The sequence below is a fragment of the Haemaphysalis longicornis genome, unplaced genomic scaffold (genome assembly GCF_048455015.1).
Source record: "Haemaphysalis longicornis isolate Haplotype H1 unplaced genomic scaffold, Haemaphysalis longicornis Haplotype H1 scaffold_2, whole genome shotgun sequence".
NCBI classification, from domain to species: Eukaryota; Metazoa; Arthropoda; class Arachnida; order Ixodida; family Ixodidae; genus Haemaphysalis; species Haemaphysalis longicornis.
Window position 1 is genome coordinate 131532979 of NW_027526295.1, and position 18154 is coordinate 131551132.

The 18154-nt window shown below is 48.2% G+C and overlaps 1 protein-coding gene across 2 annotated transcripts in view; it reads right to left on the reverse strand.

Moving 5' to 3' along the window:
* Positions 1-18119, reverse strand: part of Cycb3 (cyclin B3) — a 33444-nt gene extending 15325 nt beyond the window's left edge. The window contains exons 1-4 of one of the 2 annotated variants that reach the window (XM_077698289.1): positions 17922-18119; positions 17449-17523; positions 8562-8836; positions 4176-4362 (exon numbers count right to left, since the gene is read on the reverse strand). In XM_077698289.1, the coding sequence (XP_077554415.1) occupies positions 4176-4362; positions 8562-8836; positions 17449-17505 (519 nt within the window). In that variant the 5' untranslated portion in view covers positions 17506-17523; positions 17922-18119. Of the gene's footprint in view, positions 1-4175; positions 4363-8561; positions 8837-17448; positions 17524-17751; positions 17838-17921 lie in introns of those variants that run through there. The other variant, XM_077698291.1, reaches the window with a different exon arrangement.
* Positions 18120-18154: the final 35 nt, after the last annotated feature.

An 18154-nucleotide genomic window follows, 5' to 3' on the forward strand; every position in this document is an offset into this window, starting at 1 on the left:
CATTTCCTATTCTGATTCGCTATGCTGTTGCAGCTGCAACAGCAAAGGAGAGGGTGGCAGCACCTGATGGGATGAAATTATAGCAGCCACAATTCATTCCGGAACTGCACAGTGAAATGCCAATTGCAGGGGTAATGCGGTTTCTTCTCCCCTAACCGATGCCCCTAGCTTTTAACCGATAGCCAAGCCTTGCGACGTTATCCTGCCGCCCTAGGAAGCGTCATATCCCCTCCCGTCATGTTCTTACTGCAAAAAAAATTCAGGGAAGCTTGCACTCGCGCGCATGACCTGAATGGTGAAGCTTTTGCAGGTGACCGCTGACGGACACAAACTCGAGTTTTGGTATTGTCGTGGTGTCATGGTTGACGTCTGTAGCATGGCATTTCAGTGACCTTACGGTGAGCAAGGCCAGATTGAGCTCGTCATTTTAGTTGACATTTTCGTACGCCACTCTGCAAGTGCGTCCTCTTCCTTGGCCGAGCGAACTATCAGAGGTCGGGTCATGAGGAGTCACTTATCACGAAGCCAGTGATGTTCCGTACTGGGAATAAAAATTCCCATTTCTATGTTGACACATTCCCTTTTTTAGCACTTTCCTCTGCAGGTCTTTTAATAATTCCCTGCATTCTCTTTTTGTAGCTGATATAGCTATACGTGGATTCCTGTTTGGCTATGGCCGTTAGCCAGAGCCACCTATGTATACTTTACGTAGCCTTCTGAATGCAGACACCGTTCAGAGAATCAGAGTTTCAGCGTGAAGAACTAAAATCCAGTACATCTGCCACTGAGCAGCATTTGACCATGCTTGTGCTGCATGCTAAACCACTAAGTTAGAAGTGCCCGTATGAAAAAGAACAAGACATTGCTGAGTAATTGAGCATATCACCGGATTGAATCAACTGTGCATTTAGCCCACTCGGGTGCTCTCTTGTGTGGGAAGAGTGATGCGTTTTTGGCGAAACTTTGATGCTCTTGCAGCCAATCCCTTTGTATGATGATGATTGGGTTTTTTATGGCGCAAGGCCGACTAAGGGCAAAGAGCGCCAAGGAAAAAAATTGGGCCAATCCACCATGTGAATGTGGTTGGAAAGCAAAGCTGTAAACGGCACCCACAACGATTACCCATGAGGCGTCACTTAAATTCCCTCACGTCGCTCTACAAATAGTGAAACCAGAGAGAAGTGAAATGCACTTAACCACACCCGTTGTTACTTCAAAGCGGTATTCTTGGTAAGTATTAAATCAATGCGTGATGTATGAACGGTGGTCGGTTGAGTTGTATTGGTGTAGCACACGAGTGGAAACTTTTTTTACAAAATTAGAGGAAGCTCAACCCCGGTGTTAGACGATCTCACTTCTCCGTTTCTGTCGCCGGCCGCGGACGGAGGCGACGAGATCAACGGCATAGAAGGAAGGAGGAGCAGGATGAGGAGGAAGAAATACTTCTATTCAGATTTCTGAACGGCCCAGAGTGCGGCCCAGGGGAGTGGTTCCTTCTCCACAGTGCGCGCCGCCTGTCCACCAGCTGAAGCTGGGTAGGCGGAGAGGGGCTGGGCAGCAGCATCTCCCATTGCTTTGGTTGGGTTGTTGACGGAAAGAGAGGAGGGCGCTCAGGGCTAAAGTCGCACACTAAGGGCTAAAGTCGTATGTGGCGGAGTGTTCCTACTTCTGAGCAAAATTTACATTCAGAGCCGGGGAGGGGGGGTTTAAAGCGCAGGCTTGTTAGTGGGCATGTTCGGGGCCCTCCATTGAAGCGTGAGCGCGTGTCCAGATGAGCTGAATGGAACCGTTTGGAGAGTGTTTTCTAGCCCACGCAGTGCAGGTCGGGACACCCAACCCGACTGGCAATTTTGGTAGGCTTTGGGAAGCGGTGACTACCTTCCGAACCCCTGGTTGAGTGAGAGCCAAGGCGATGGCTGCTTCTTCTGCTGCCGTCATGTCTTGGGTCTTGAGTGAGGCACACGCAAGGAGGTTAGTTCTGGAGGTAGCTACGATGATGGCGTACTGCTGCTCTTGATGTTGGGAGGCGTCTGTGTTGGGAGACGACTTCATGATCGCCACCGAGGATAGGGTCGAGCGCTTGAGCCCGTCCTCGTCGGCGACCCCCCGTCATGTGAGGGGTTCATATTTTTGAGCAAAGGGAGAATCTTTAGTTCTTGTCGCCAAAAGCCAGAGAGTACATCAAGCGGAGTTACATTCTGTGCTGGCCATCAAGGAGTATTTGAATGTGTTCCTCGATGTGTCATTTGGTGTGAGGGCGGACGACAAGGAGCTGCGATTTCTTTCGTGAACACTGGAGGCCAGAGGCTGAAGGATATTGGCGTACTAGAAGTGAGATGACATGCGTTGGTGCGAGCGCCCTTTAATTTTTGTAATTTCTTGTACACCCGCAAGGGGCGTGCAGGGCCGCTAAACGTACCGTGGGTGGAGCGCACAGCGTACGAGAGGTCGCGTGACATTCAGCGAGAATGCAGGGGGTAAACCCGTATATGCGCTCAGTGAGTACACCACCTGCCTTCCCCGCCTGCGCTTGGGCTCGTAGCTAAATCGGTAAGACAACGGGCTCTCGCTTTGGTACTCTATTAGTTCCAGGTTCGATTCCTGGCGGAGCCAGGAAATTCTTTTATTTGTTCGTGGGAGTTTTCTGTTGACACCAACGGTCGCGAAAGAACCCTTGGGGGGTAGAAATAAAAAGCTTTGCTTTAAAAATACCTTTATAGCTGAATTCGAAGCACACTTCTATGGTGGTATTCACACTCTCGCTGGCCAGCCTATTATTGCGCTTACGTGTCTTCACGTCGCCAACCCATGAGAAAATTCGCTTTGCGTCTGCGTTTGACGAGAGGTCCAGTTTATTAACGTTATTCTTTTTACTCCACGACTCCTAAAATTAAAGATTCCCTTTTCCTCTTTTGGCCGAAATTACAGCCGGAAATTCACGAAAAAGGGGAAATTCCCTGCACGGAACAACACTGCATACAGAAGCTTAGACATTCAGGTCACGCTGTACGCGGTGACAGGTCTTTCTCGTTCAGAGCAAGTGCTTTTCTTTTCTTTTTTTTTGCCGATGTTGGCCAATTATCCCAAGTGGGTATGCTTGGCTTGACGAATGTGTGCTCAAAGCACACGTGCACAAGCGCTCGGCATTTTTTTTGCTAGTAGCCGACAAAAACGATTTGCTGAACAGCTTTGCTGTTGAAATAAGGAAACGGGGGCACGTTATATCATGAAGTTGGTCATGGGCAGGCATGTTTCGCAGCAACTCTCATGACAGCTTTATAAAAATTCTGCTGCAATGCTGACGCTGGTAGCTAGCAGTATTAACAACAAACACAGGAGAGAGAGAGAGAAAGGGGGGGAAGACCCACAACAAAAAGTTCTGGGAATCTCAAGCCCACTTCGGCCTCATTCACACAGCCGTCACCTTCTCCATCACGACACCGTCACGTCAAAAAAAAAAAAAAAAAAAAAAAAAAAAAAAAAAAAAAAAAACCTGCAACGGAGGCGTAACAGGGTCGTTTGCCTAGTGATCAGTTTACCTAGAATTGAGCGTGCTTGATCTGAAAAGTAAAGAAAATGTGATATATACGATACAAGGCGACTTGACTGCCGTAATGCGAAAATAATGGCTTAGAACTTTATTTTGCAAGTCGTGTGCTCACTTTTCACTAAATTTAGCCGTAAAAATTTGTTTTCCGATTGGCTGGTTTATCGCAGGGCGTGGTGCCGTCACGTTGACGGAACAGAAACGGCCCTGCTTCCCGTTGCAGTCACACCGCCTTCGGCGAGAAATCGCCTGAGAAACAGTCGCCTATGACGGAAGACAATGACGTGATGAAAAACGGCTTTGTGAATGAGCACTTACATGTGAGAATACAAGAACATTTTGCAGGTGTTTCTGGCGTAAATGCTGTAGGAGCCACTACACACATTTACACACACACACACACACACACACACACACTGCAAGCATCTTTTCTGTACTGGCCAATGACAACACCGGCTTTAGCACAGAGGGTAACTTGGTGCTTTCGCATTTAAACAGAACACAAATTAAAAGCAACAGGTCACTATGCAGTACCAAGCTGCCGCAGTGCAACACTAGTGTAGCAGTAATACTCACACTCGCGAGCTGCGAGGACCCAGGCCCTTGGTGCCTGCTTGCCTGCACTCACCTCGCGTTCCTTGTAGTAGTTGAAGATGTCGGCTGCATATGTGGACTCCGCAAAGGGGTCGTCTTGCGACTCATAATCAAAGTCTACAACCCCAGCAGGCAGGGAAGGGTTGGGCTGCTGCTGCTGTTTACTGCAGCCTGCGAGTGTCACTGCTGACGTTTGTGGGGCCTTGTCAGCACTTTTGGCTCTGCGTGACAAAACAGCGGTTTGTGTCATCCTGGAATAACTTGAGACTGGATGTCACTCTCTGCAAGGTATTGGGCCGTAAAGAAATTGGCACAACCAGGTTGGATGTGCAGTACTGTGCTGTGGCGACGCACTGTATGACCAGTAATGTCAGTATCGCAGTAAGTCAGCACAGTTGGACAAACCACTGCAAAAGGGAAGAATTGCAACAACTCCACCTTTACAAGTTGTTCTTATATGAAGTGAAGGACCGTGACAGTCTAAAAGCGCCCTCTCTACACAGTTGCCGTGGTGGGTTAGCCATAGAACCTAGAGGACTAGTTGCAGTGCATGCATGGTGCTTGTTATGATGTTTGAGTGCACTTGTAATAGGAGGCCAGAAATCCAGGCCTTTGAAACCAGAATTACAGTGGAGCACCCCCAGACTCGCGGCAGATCACCGCGATCCTGCCAAACCTCCCATACATTGGCACAGCCATTTTGGATCACTCGCTGGCCTCCGCAGTAAGTCACGGTAGCAAGAACGCGCTACAATCTTTGCAACACGGTTTACTTGCGTGAATATTCTTATCTATTTCACATTGCTGCACCTTGTAGGAAACGAAAACAACTATGTGTTGAGCACTTTGGCCCAATAGCGATGGCACAGGACCGTTCAAAGGGTGTCTCCACCCTGTACAGGAATGCCGTTTTTTTTTTGTTCCTCTCCACCTTGTACTATCGTTCGTTTTGCTCAGCCTTGGCAGTTTCACACTTGCTTTTTCTCCTCACAATTCGCTCGACCACGTAGGCCTTATCTCACCTGCGCAAGATGTGCGGCTGATGGGCTATAAATAGCCCAACATAGGAGTTTTTTTTTTTTTTTTTTAAACTTGGGGTTTCAGTCAAAGGTTCGTAAATCCCGCCAGAATGCGCTAAATATAGTAGTTTAAATAAGTTCTTAGCTCACCTGTCACGTGAGACTGTCTACAAAGCCTGCATTTACCCACACCCCGGTCGTACGACACCCCGGTCATCCGACGCTTTCTCGCGGTTCCTTGAAAGTTGTATTATCGGGGTTCCACTGCAGTAAGCACAGGATGCTTTGGACTAAAACGGCACGACTTGACTAGCGCTACACGTTGCCGACATGGTGACAAACTACACAACCGGTAATGCCGATCCCACTGTGTGCGAACACAATCATGCGGCATTTTAACTGACAGCACACGTCAGTCTTCTTACAGTGCCTCAGCCATTCTGCCCAAGACTTTCTGCCGAAGTTCAACGCCTTCAAATTGAGCTGGCTTGTGGAAAGGACGGCTTTAACCTTACAATGCGAAGGAATAAGCCTCACAGATCTGCTGGTAATCCACACTACACTGGTGGTGCACGAGGAAGCAAGCTCCTCAAATGGCAGCCACTGCTTGCGGCAGCCTAGCACGAAACATGCACTCCTTGCCCCTTGACTCCACTGGTTTACCGACAAAACAGTGCGCACAGCACTTACAAAGTAAACTTTTCTGGTTTCACGGTGGGAAGCCTGTGAGCTCAGTTTACCACACCCATTGCAGGAATGGAGGCAGAATAGAATCGAAGGCCCATCACTTTAGGCACAATGCACGACCCCAATGTGTAGTGTGCACGGTGGCATCCTCCTTGCACCACACATGCTTCCCTCGTGCTGCATGCACCGAAGGGCATGTGCAAGGTCAGTTAAAGTCGATGACTGGTCCACACGATGGACCAAATCACTCTTTTGGATCTACAGTCCATGCATATTGTGATAGTCCCTGCAGCCCTCGCAGTCCAACAATTTGCACAAGCTTTTCTCTGTCCCGTTTCAGCGGTGGACCATGATATCAAGCTGCAGGATCTGGCAATGCCCGTCCCATGGGCAGATTTTAGTCTGCATGCGCCGGTAGAGATGAGCGACGCACCTCCGCAGCAAGCTCTCAAATGGAACTGCCACCTCCCCAGCAGTGTAGGCTTAGGATCAGCAATGCAACACATACTTAGTCCACGCTTCTACTAGCAGCTCACATGGCTTACTAGTACAATGGTAGCCATCATTACATTTTTTTTTCAGGCCTGTGGAGTATTGTTTTAGAGGCGAATCTCCTAATGGGCTGGGGCTGTTGGAGTCTCCTGTTGTCGTCATCGTAAATGTCGTTCGTCTCGTGTAGTCACGGTACTAAAACACCTGGAAACTCATTCACGCCTCGCACTAGAACGCACTTGTTTACGCCTCACGCTGGAGCACTTCGTAACGTGTACTAAAAAACACCAAGACACTCATTTTCCAATGCCTCGTGCTAGAGAGCTTCGTGCTTCAAAGACAAGAGACTTTTACAGCAAAAGTGTATACCTGTACGCCCCAACGGTTTCATCTCCATTGACATAAACGCCAAGGCGCCAAGAATACACTCATACCATGCTTCATCTCTCACCAGGTTTCACGTTAGTGGAGATGGTCCGGGATTCTTTTGGCAAGGATCCCCTTTCTGGCGAGCGGTGAAGGGCTGTATTTGCAGTGCGGTTTGCCATGTCGCTTGCACATCGCGATGCCTGTCAGGCGTACGATACTGGCAGCAGCGCGAGTGTGCCCGGCATGTGGTAGGTGGGTTTTTGTAGGGCCAGAACGTTCCGTGCAGGGTAGCGCGTTTTAGCACATTAACATGGCCAAACAACACCTCTTTTTGGTCTTTATGACCGAGAGTTCAGCAGGTCGGCCTGTACGTGGTCTGCAGCTGTGTGGACGCGCTCCGTGCCAGGCCAAACCGCGCATCATGTGAACAATCCATCCGTGGACATTTTTAGTCATGTGGATTGGCCTTAACCCCGCTCTCTTTCTCTCACACAGGCACACAGAAATTGATCTAAACAGGTGGCAGGAATCGTGAATCACTGCACCCTAGCTCAAGCACCCCCATAGCAAACCACATCGAAAACTAACAACACTGAAGGACATAAAGGAACCCGCTTTTTAATCCTCACAGAACTTTCCGTGTTTGCTGCAATCTACACAGTTGGCTTTACAGAGATGTAGAAAAAAAGCGTATGCTTGCAACAGTGAAACTTGCGATGAAGATGGTAACCTGGCTCGGTTTTCAGGCATCCCTTTTGAATAGCTTTACGGCGCTATAGCACAGATTTTTCAAGCTTACCAGCATTTTGAGTAGAATATAGCTATTGTGCAACTCAGGTGGAAACATGCCATGGTGTTTAGTGTCACCAGAGACCACTGCAACATGGTGTTCGGGCATTGCAGTTACAATAAGATGCTACAAATTTTTACCTTCGGCGATATTCCTCAACACTTCATTATCCAACAGCAGGACCATGATGCATTACCACCGGCTCACTTTTACTCTAGCAAGACCCGTTCTAGTGCCTGTAGCTTGCACAGACGTGCCATTCCGACAGTTGCTCGGTACAGTTTGCTACAGTGCTGTCAGTGCCAGTTTCCAGTAGAAAGCTTGTCCCCTGTTTAAATTCGGAGGCAACGAATAAGATGGATTGTAACCACCCATTTGCGCAGCAGTATGCACGCTGCCTCTCTCACCTGCCTTATACCGCACCACAGGTTGCCACAACAACTAATTGCATAACCTGACTTGTTGCTCCGCTGGGGCTAGGTGAGGGAACAAGGCGATCAGTGCAATTCTCCCTCAGCACCCACAACGACTTTGCTGCACAACATTCACAACGGCACTATGAACACGAACGCAACGAAAACACTCCGATATGCTTGACACCATTCTAACTTAATCTAGATTGTGCAATTTTGGCCTGTAAATGGGGCTCCAAATTCACTGTTTGCCCCAGGTCCAAACAGTTTGGACTACACGGACAGCACTTGTCCGTGTAGCCTCTCTCTTTCATCCTTCGTCTAATTGTTCGCACTGTAAGCCTTAATTCAATGGAGCACCAACTCACCCAAACTCTTACATTAATCAGTTTATACATTTGGCACAACTAAGCTTGATGCCAAAAGCAGCACTAGCTACTCCCAGCTGTTTTAGACAAAGAGAAGAAGATTCTGCAGGTTGCTTGGCAAAAGAGATGCTTGCTTTTCATAAAAATTAGAGCGTAAAATACGACATATAAACCAGGATGAAGCCCTGCAGAGAAGAGCAGGAAGCGATAAGTTTTTCGCGCTCTAATTTTTAAAACAAGCGCGCACCAAGTGGCCCAACAGAGTGTTCTACTGATGCTCACTTGTCCTGTGGCTGCTCAGTGGTGGCCACCGGCTTGGCCCCCGCGGCAGCAGCCTTGCTGGTGGAGGCAGTGGCTGCCCCGCCCCGCGCCCGGAGCACAGCCTTCTTCGGCGGCGGCGCAGGCGCCTTGATGCCCGCCTTGACAGCGGCCGCAGCCACCGCAGCCGGGTTGTTAGGGTTGGTGATGTCGCCTAGGACGGCACGCTTCCGCGAGGCAGCGTTCTTTCCCGGAGAGTCCGCTGCACGCTTCTGAGAGGGCGCCACTGCTGCGGCCATCTGCAAACACGCCGCCACATCCCACTTACTTGAAGCCCCCTGCCAAGCTGCCGCCACTCAATGCTGGGTAGAGAAGATACCCACAAACGCATTCCATAATGTAGGCTATAGAGTTCAGAGAAGGGAAAAAAAAGTGAGTTGGTACATTATTCAGAAGAATAATAAACAGTGAAAAACACGAAAAAAAAAAAAAAAAAGGGACACAGACATAGCGCTATGTCTGTTATACCCCTGTCACACAGCAAACCTAATGCCATTCAAAGTGAATGACATTAGCTGTTAATGACATTCGGCTCGGCCGTGCGGGTCTTCACGGCGAAACAAATGTCATTTGATTGTGATAGCGGTGACGATTAGCAAGCTCGCAAAACCGCAAAAATTACATTTCAAGCGCATCTAGAATGTTTTCACACGTAATATTTTAGAAAAAAACGTTACAAAGGATTATTTTTTAAATAAAAACAAGAAAACCACCGATTTAAGTGACATTAGTAGACATCGCAAGCCGAGACAAAGTCTGCAAAAAATCCGGATTCGGCTAGCGCACGCACTGGGGAGGAGATTTTCTTTTCTGTTACTACTTGCTGGTCTTTATTAGAACAACAATACAAAGACGAAAATATAAGTTTACTGACAGTTTTTAGAAACAGTGTTTTTTGGTTTGTTACTGAATTTTCCTGTCTAGGGACGCGCTACTGCTGTCGAGGCTACTCATTCGGCCGCCAACTGAGGTGTAACTGATGTCCGGGACCTCAGTTAGCCGCTCAAAGTCATTCGCTTCAAATGTCATTCGGTATTCTCGTGTAGCGCCGAATTAATGTCGTTTGGAGTGAATGACATTTGCTCTAAATGTCATTAGATCTGCCGTGTGACAGGGGTATTAGTTTTGTTCACCGCTGTCTCAGCATTTGCTCTCCCTCTTTTGTTTCATCGTTTTGCGCTGTTTATCCTAAAAAAAAAAAAAGAACGAACGGAACTGGGAACCCACATATGCAGCAATAGGGCACAAGAAAGATTGCCTAGCCATAAAGGCATGCAATTTCACTTCAACAATGCCTCTTTAAAAGGGGGCACGAGGTCGCGGGTTCGATTCCCGGCCGCGGCGGCCGCTTTTCTGATGGAGGCGAAAAGCAAAAACGCCCGTGTGTATGAGATTTCGGCGCACGTTAAAGATCCCCAGGTGGTCAAAATTAATCCGGAGCCCTCCACTACGGTGCGCCTCATCGCCTGCGTTGCGTCGGCGCGTTAAAACCCTACAATCAATCAAATCTCTTTAACTCTTTCGCTACCGCGCCTATCAAAATCGATCAATTTGATCGATACTTTTGGGAGCGCCTTTTCATAGCGTTCCAGGCGTTTCTTGAACAAGTAAAGCTGTTCGGAGTTAGATCAGAAAATGGTCTTTCAAAATCAGTTTTGTTTTCATTTTTGCAACGGAAACAGGATTTTTGACACGCTTTTGAATCACCTGGGTGTGGGAAAGGGGCGTGGTCATCGCGCGTCACTGCTACCAACGAAGAATGCGTGCAACTCGTAATTACTCTGCACCAGCGCTTGTTTTTTGCTATCAGGCCGTGAATGGGGAACTAGCAAACGATTTTCAATCATCAGGTTCGCGCTCTGACAGTAATAATCCCAGAAATCGGCTGAAAATGTCAAGCAGTGCCTGGTTGCAAAGCTACTTTATGATTTTAGGCAGTTTTATTGCCTTTGCGCCCGTTGTTCTAAGTACTGTGGTAGTTCTACTTACCCCAGGACCATTCGCAAACAGTTTACAACAGTTTCGGTTTCGTTTCTGCATCGCGAAATTCATATTTAGCGCTACTACGCAGTTACCCAACTTCAAGGCTACCTGCCATGGCGCCTGGAGCGTCCGCGACTGATCCTCGAACAAAGCACGGCGCTCCTGATTTCCCCCACCCTAACCCGATTTCTGCGATAAGAACTTCAGTTGCAAGTCAAAAATCACACCCAGTCGCCAGATATCTGTTCTGCCGAGGACAGCGCTTCAAACCGGGGTTACACTGCCAGCTGTTCGACTTCCAGTTTCGTTTCCATGCGAGGCTATATCCGGCTGTCTAATGTTGCTGCTTAGTTGAACTGTCTATTCGGATGGAGTCTCCGATAAGTTTTTGTACTGTTTCATTGGAAAAATGTTAGGTGGCGCTGCAATAGAGGAGGCTGGTTGTGCTGATCTTTTTCATCGCGCAACTGCTACTCGGCCAAAGATCGCAGGGCACGATTCTAGCTCATCGTACCTCATTTTTGCGAGCAAGGCTACAATTGTGAGTAAGAGGATGATAATAAAGCTCAGCTTTATGTTTTGAGAGATAACTGACCGTGAACAACAACAAGCATCAGCCACGGCGTTCCGTTTTCAACTTCATGCAAGCTTTTTCCGCATCACGTGCTAGTCCCAAATATTGTGCTCGCTGTAAATGAAAAGTCAACCATTGACATGATGATTTTACGTTATGTGGGAGCAAATTGGTGCCTCTGATAATGACAAACCGCCAGGTTTATTCCAGGAAACCACCCGAAATTGCACATTTTGAATTGGAGGTTGGGCTTCACCGCATGACACAAGCACCGTGCATGCTAACATTTTTTTTTTTATATCTGACAAACTGTTCCGCGCAAGTCGACATTTTTTCTAGGGCGTGTTCTTGAAATGTTTCCCTACAAAATGTATATTTTAATTTTTTTCTACTACTGGTGGTTTGATAAGCACAACTCCTTTTTTATCATTTTTTTCGACAACTTGACAAAAATTTTGATTGATATTTTTTTTTACAACTACGATATATAAAAACCTTTAAAAAATTGGTGTTATTGGAAAGGCCGTTAAATAATCTGCATTTTGTGTTCCTGCAATTAGTGCCTAACCAATTTTTTAGCAGGAAAAAAAAATGTTTTCTTGGACCCCTAAAATTAGTCAATTTTCTGGCGGTAGCGAAAGAGTTAAAAGGGCTCAATTCCGACAATGTTAGCTTGGTCTCGGCTCTAATCGCAGGGCTTGCAATCCAGAGGCCTTTCTGCCACTGTGGACCAACCCAAGTTCTTGTAACGAATAAATGTGTGAAAGTCCTGGATCGTGATGGCATCATTTCAATGAATTATTAAGACAGCGGAAAACCCTTGAAGCAGGGATAACATCAGCCGCTCTAAGAATAAAACAGGATGGCAAAACAAAACGCAACTGCAGACAAAAAAAAAAAAAAAAAAAAAAAAAAAGCACCTCGTTTGAGTTCACATACGATTTTCACGGTAAAAACAAGTCAGATTATTTCCAGCAATAATGGCGAAAATCGTTATGTCTGGCAGGGTATTGCAATATAACCAATTATTTCAGTACACAGAGTACACAGTACACAATTATCTCGACACAGATGCCGGCACTTAAAACTACCCAAGCTACCATCACACGCTGCCTGGAGCCACAGTAGCTTCAGATTGCCTGTCCCCATCGCTCTCAAAAAAAGTTATCAGAGAAAATGTTGCTTGTCTCACTCCAGTCACATAGCCTCTTCACCTCGAACATTTTCACAAGGTGCTCACACGGTGTTCCAACTAGAAAATCAACCCCCGATGGCTTTTAGGCAGTTCGGAGCAGAGTAGAAAAGTCGGCCACAAATGCTTTGGCAGAGGATATGCTGCAGTTGCTGCAACAGTAACAGAAAGATCCCACAAGACTACTGCGCATGTTGTGGACCTAAACAAGGCCCACAACAGGGGTCAAGGTCCACTCGAGGAATGAAGTGTGCCAGATTATCGTAGAGGTATGTGTAGTGGATGCGCACTTCAGTGCACCTGAGTATGCTTGATCAGGTAGGGAGGGGGGTTATTTAGATAAACACTTGAATCACAGCTACCGATCGGTGTGTGGTCGCTTTTGTCTTTGTTGCTTATCCAACGACGACACATAGTCAGAAGTGGGATATGCAGGTTGCACATCGATCAACCCTTGCTAGCAAACAGTCAAAGGTGCGTAGCCTGCAAAACTCGTCATGGAAAAACAAAGACACCCAGCCCTTTGTCCAGTTTAGCGGTGCAAAGCTTCAACCACCACCAAAGTTTGATTTCGCGACCCACAGCTCTTCGAAAGAATGGGTGTTCCAATTCGACGACTACTACAATGAATCTTGCTCTACCAAGAACCAAACAAAGTACAGGTCCGAACGCTTCTTTGCGCCATGGGCTTCCAAGACGCCCGCCGCATTCTCGACACTGGCAGAATCTGTCAAAAAGAAGTTCGCCGATTGCTTTATCCCCCAAGTCAGAGAGGTCTACGAAAAGCTGCACTTCCACCGTTGAACACGGGGAGAAGGCGAGACCGTAGACAAGTTCTACACTGAGCTGCGTACGCTCATCAAAAAGTACAACTCATTCGAAAGATTGATCATTAGTCCCCGTGACTAACCTTGTGGACAAACTGTGCCAAACACAAACGCTTACCCCCCAAAGAAGCAAGACTACAGGCTCGCATTAACGAGGATGCGGTAAAAGCCTGAGCAGCAGTGTTTCAAGAAGAGCCGAATCCTGCTCACGTTGTTGCAGAGGCCAACGTTCAAAAGCGCTTCCAAGAAGCAAGAAGCCACGAAATGGCTTGGATTCTCAGGGAGATCTGGCAAGTGTGTCACCAAGTCCAACACAAGCGATACTACCACAAGCTGCAGATACTGCGGTCGACCAACTCGTTCGTCCTCGAGAAGATTGCGCGGCTAGGCAAGCCAAAAGCAAAGGGTGTAAGAGGATCGGACACATCGAAGCAGTCTGCGAAAAGAAAGGCAATTACAACATGGGTGCTCTCTCACTTCACTCCGTAGCAGCCATCAGCCGAGCCAAGTTTGTAAGGGTGGCCATCAACAATTGCAATGCTAACTTCACGGTACCAGACTCATTTCCCAGCATATCGAAACGGCTGCAAGAGCAAGAAGATGAGCTTACAGGCCAAGGAAACTTCACTCGCAGTTCTTGGGACATCCCAAGTGAAACTAAGCTGTAAAGGCAGGTCTACAGCGTGAACAGAGCCAGTTGTGCCTTTGCGAGGCCCCACCCCCTGTATTCTCAGCGATACAGGCTCTCAGAGTTATACAGTTCATAGACAGTGTAACAGAGTCTACTGTTACTCTGAAAAACCGTATCTTCAATGGCTTAGGTGAGTTGCAAGACAATTTCGTGATACATCTTCAACCAGGTACAAAACTGTTCTCACTCAGTCTGCAGTGAAGAGTGCCAATTCCACTTCTCAAACAAGTTCGAGAGAAGCTCATCAAGCTTGAACCCCAAGGAGTTATCCAAAGAGTGGATCGTCCCGTACCATGGTGTTTCAGTATGGTAGCTGTTCCAAAAGCAGGAGGTTCGGAAACAGTTTGCTTTGAAACCAAAGATTCGCGAGCACCTTCGCATTGTGGTCGGCCGCTTCCAACTTGACGGATTATGGCAGCCTTTTTTTTCCCCACCATGTCTGGTTGTTGCCTCGTTTTTTCTAATTCCGGAGAGCTCCTGATGGTGTAGGTGGCCGTGGTGTCGGAGCCATTTCAGAAGATCAGTGTTAGCACGCTAAGCAACAGACACAAAGCACAGAAAATGACTGACCGTGACAACAGCCAAAATGCGCAAACACGTACAGGCTTCTTCGATCTTTACGGTTCAGGCAGTCCGACAACTCCCTTCTGTTGTGCCATGCCTCCACCAGGTGGCGACACAGGCCCCGTGACAGCATCGAAGCTGAAGTCCGAAAAATTGAACGGTGTGCTGAGCGGTGTCTGAACTATCGGTTGTGGATATACATGTACTTCAATGGGACAAGTGGCTGTGCCACGAAGGTGTCCAAATTTTCGGCGTCCGAATAAACAGAACGTCAGTGACTGTAGATATAAATGAACAGGGACAAGTGCCGAAAATGGCAAACTCAAGTTTCTTGGAGTCTTTGTCACTGGGTCAGAGCACAAGTCATCAGTAGCGATCGAGAAAAGGTCAAGGCCTTGGACAATTTAACAACACCATTGGATGTCAGCAGTATCTGAAGGCTACTGGTACGGCGAACCATATAGGCCGCTTCATTCCTCATCTTCCCGGCATCACTGCACTGACCAGAGCATTGCTGCGAATAATGCCAGCAAGCTGCTTTCGACAAGCTCAAAAACTTGCTCAGTTCCGAGCTCTGCATGGTTAAATATGACCCTTTGAACGCCACAGTTGTGTCAGCCGATGCAAGTTATTACGGTCTCGGACCCATATTGCTTCAAGATAAACCATTGGGAGATTGGTGGGCGGTTGCTTATGCCTCGAGACACTGAAAGCCGCTACAGTCAAACGGAAAAGGAAGCTTTGGCTATAACATGGGCTGTGGAGTGGTTCGACTAGTTTCTAAAGGGCATCGCGTTTCAAGTCGAAACACGATCATCGCGCGTTAGTCACGCTCCTGGGATTGGTAGAACTCGACATGAATCCATCTAGAACACAGCGCTTGCGAAACCAGCTCGCGCACTATCAGTTCACTGTTCTCTACGTCCCAGGCAAGGTTACTTCCACGGTGGACATACTTTCACGGGATCCTATTCGATGGCAGACAGACTCAGTTGAGTAATTCTTTGATGAAGTCATGCCAGCAGCTACTAACCTCCTGTCCTCTCGTATGGAAGCATTACGCAAGCACCAAAGATTGCATCTGTTCTTAGCTACTCCCCTTTTGCGAGAAAGGATGGCCACAGAATGTCTCAAAGTTTCCAGTTCAATTGAGGGAATACTGGAAGGAGAGAGGCAACATCACAGTGTGCAACGGCTTTTTGCTCGAAGATCGCCGCATCATTATTCCATGCCAGATGTGCCATGAGGTCCATCAGCAAATCCACAAAGGCCACCAGGGCAAGAGATGCAGTTTGGTGGCCCACAATAAGTAGTGAAATCGAGCAGCTTGTAACATCGTGCGAGAAATGTGCTCAGACTAGAGATCAGGGTTTGGAGCCCCTCATTGCAACACTGACTTCAAATCAACCACAGCAGCGTGTAGGCGCCGACTTGCTGGAACTTGACGGAACTCGCAACGTAATCACGGTGGATTACTACTTTCCGGGCGTAATCAGCTTGTCGGCATAGCTCTCAAGAGCACATTCGACCAAAATGAAATACCTGATGTGTTTATGCCCGAAAATGGGCTGCAGTTTCCATCACTTGTTCACAGACTTCGCATAGAGCTATGGATTTCATCACATGACAAGCAACCTGGGCTACCTACAATCAAACGGTGAGGCAGAACACATGGTGAGGACCCCGAAGGATCTTCTAACAAATGCCAAGAATCCACACATGGCGCCTTCACTATAATGCAACACGGCGGAAGTGAGCGGATACAGCCCATCGCAGCTCCTAATGGAACGACGCCTGCAGATGTCAGTGCCGAAAATGTCAGGCACCCTGCAGTCGGAGTGGCCTTCACACGACAAAGTCAGAGCCAGGGACAAAGCAATGCAATGCAAACACAGCCAAGACTTCAACAGACATCCTGCTTCCCATCAACTTCGCCCACCCTCTGAAGGGCAATATGTGGGTGGAGGATATGTCGCATGCAGTGAAGGTACTGAGCCCGTCAAAATGAATGACCACGCTCATATGTCATTGAAACACCAACAGCCATCATTCAGCCCAACATTCGGCATTTGGCGCTATTGAAAAGTGCAAGCATACCTGATGGCCTCGCGTCTAACAGCTCAAGAACGGACAGAACGCCCCCCAGTGACTGTTGAGAACTCTCCGGATCAAAGAGGAGAGATAACCTAAAACCAACGCAAGTAACGATTGCACCGGCAGCGATGTCGCCACCAAGAATGCGCGAAACTGACCATCCATCTACAACAGTGAACAGGTCCGACCAACAGGTCAAGTGTCCAAAAAGACTGGACTTGTGAGGTCACAATTCTCGCTAGGCTCCATTCACCAGAGCCGGCGGCTCTATCGTGTTCCGAGCCTACTCGCACTCGATCGGGTGCGTTTAATACACTAGACTGCCAGCTACTGATCACTGTGGTGGAATTTTTCGTTGCTCGTCCAACGACGAGACGGTATGCATATACCTGGGGACCCTTGCGCACGTGTGCGAAATATTTTGCTCCGCCGCGACCTGCATCGGCAACCACCTGGGGCAATTGATGCTCCATTATGGGTTCTCGATTGGATTCTCGACGGCAACCAATTTTAATTTGCATTCCGAAGAGGTGAGCTGTTTTGACGTTTGGAAAATGCGAACACAACTCGGGACAGCAACAGAACGTGCGAGGTGAAACCCTTTGCGCCACTACGATGCAACGTTTCGTGCGAACATAAAAATGAGATTCGGCACATCATGGCTACGCAATTACGCTCAGGTGTTGTCCGCGTTGAGCGAACAGGAGAAAGTAATATGCACAAGAGCAACGATTAAGCTTAAATTACGCATAATTCCTTCCATAAAACAGCACGGGGACGCCAACGCATTCGTCTGGCCGGCAGAACAATCGCGCGCCATTCTCAGCATGCAAACAGCGATGCCCAAAAATCGCTCACGGCTCAACGTTCTACACCCGATGGACGTACGGCATCTACAGGCGGAAAATGTGCAGTCACATACTCACCTGTTTCCGAGCATTCTCTGCTAGCAGCTGAAGCTGTCTGGATGTTTTTGTCGCCATCGTGCCTGGTGCAGAGGGCTGCAGAAAAAAAACAAGTACAGAACGGTTGTCTCTGCGAGTTCACAGCTCAGCTACTTAAATATCGTGCCGCGGTTACGACCTAGTCGCGAGAATCAGCAGCTGGTCACACGTTAGAGCCCAGGGTTAAATTCGATTTTGGGCCTGGTGTGTTACGTGCCAGCCAGGAACCGTCGATTGCCGCGTTTATTTGCGGTCCGTTGGTTCGCAGAGACGACAGAAAAATACCGCGGTCAAAACGAATTGACCGGGCGATAACCGCTCGCAAAAGGTCTTCGATTTCTCGAAGGGGTTGGGTGCCTCGTCAGGAACACCCGAGAATTATAACATGGCGGCTGTGCAACGTCGTTCATCGGCAGTGGGTCGGGTGGCGCTAAATATTTAACGGCGGGACTTACGATCAGAATGGCGTGGTCAGCGGCACACGCACACCTTTCGATAACTCCGAGGCAGTACGCCCAGCAAAACGACAATCCAGATAATCTTCAGTGCCAGCAGCGGCGGGTGCAACGATACGCCGCTACAACCGACAACGGTAGGCCGGCGTTCGTTTTGAAGTTACCACCACTGGCGCTGAGGTAAAGTACCATTGGCACGTTCCCGCCGCGCGTGGCACTCGTGGCGTTCGTTG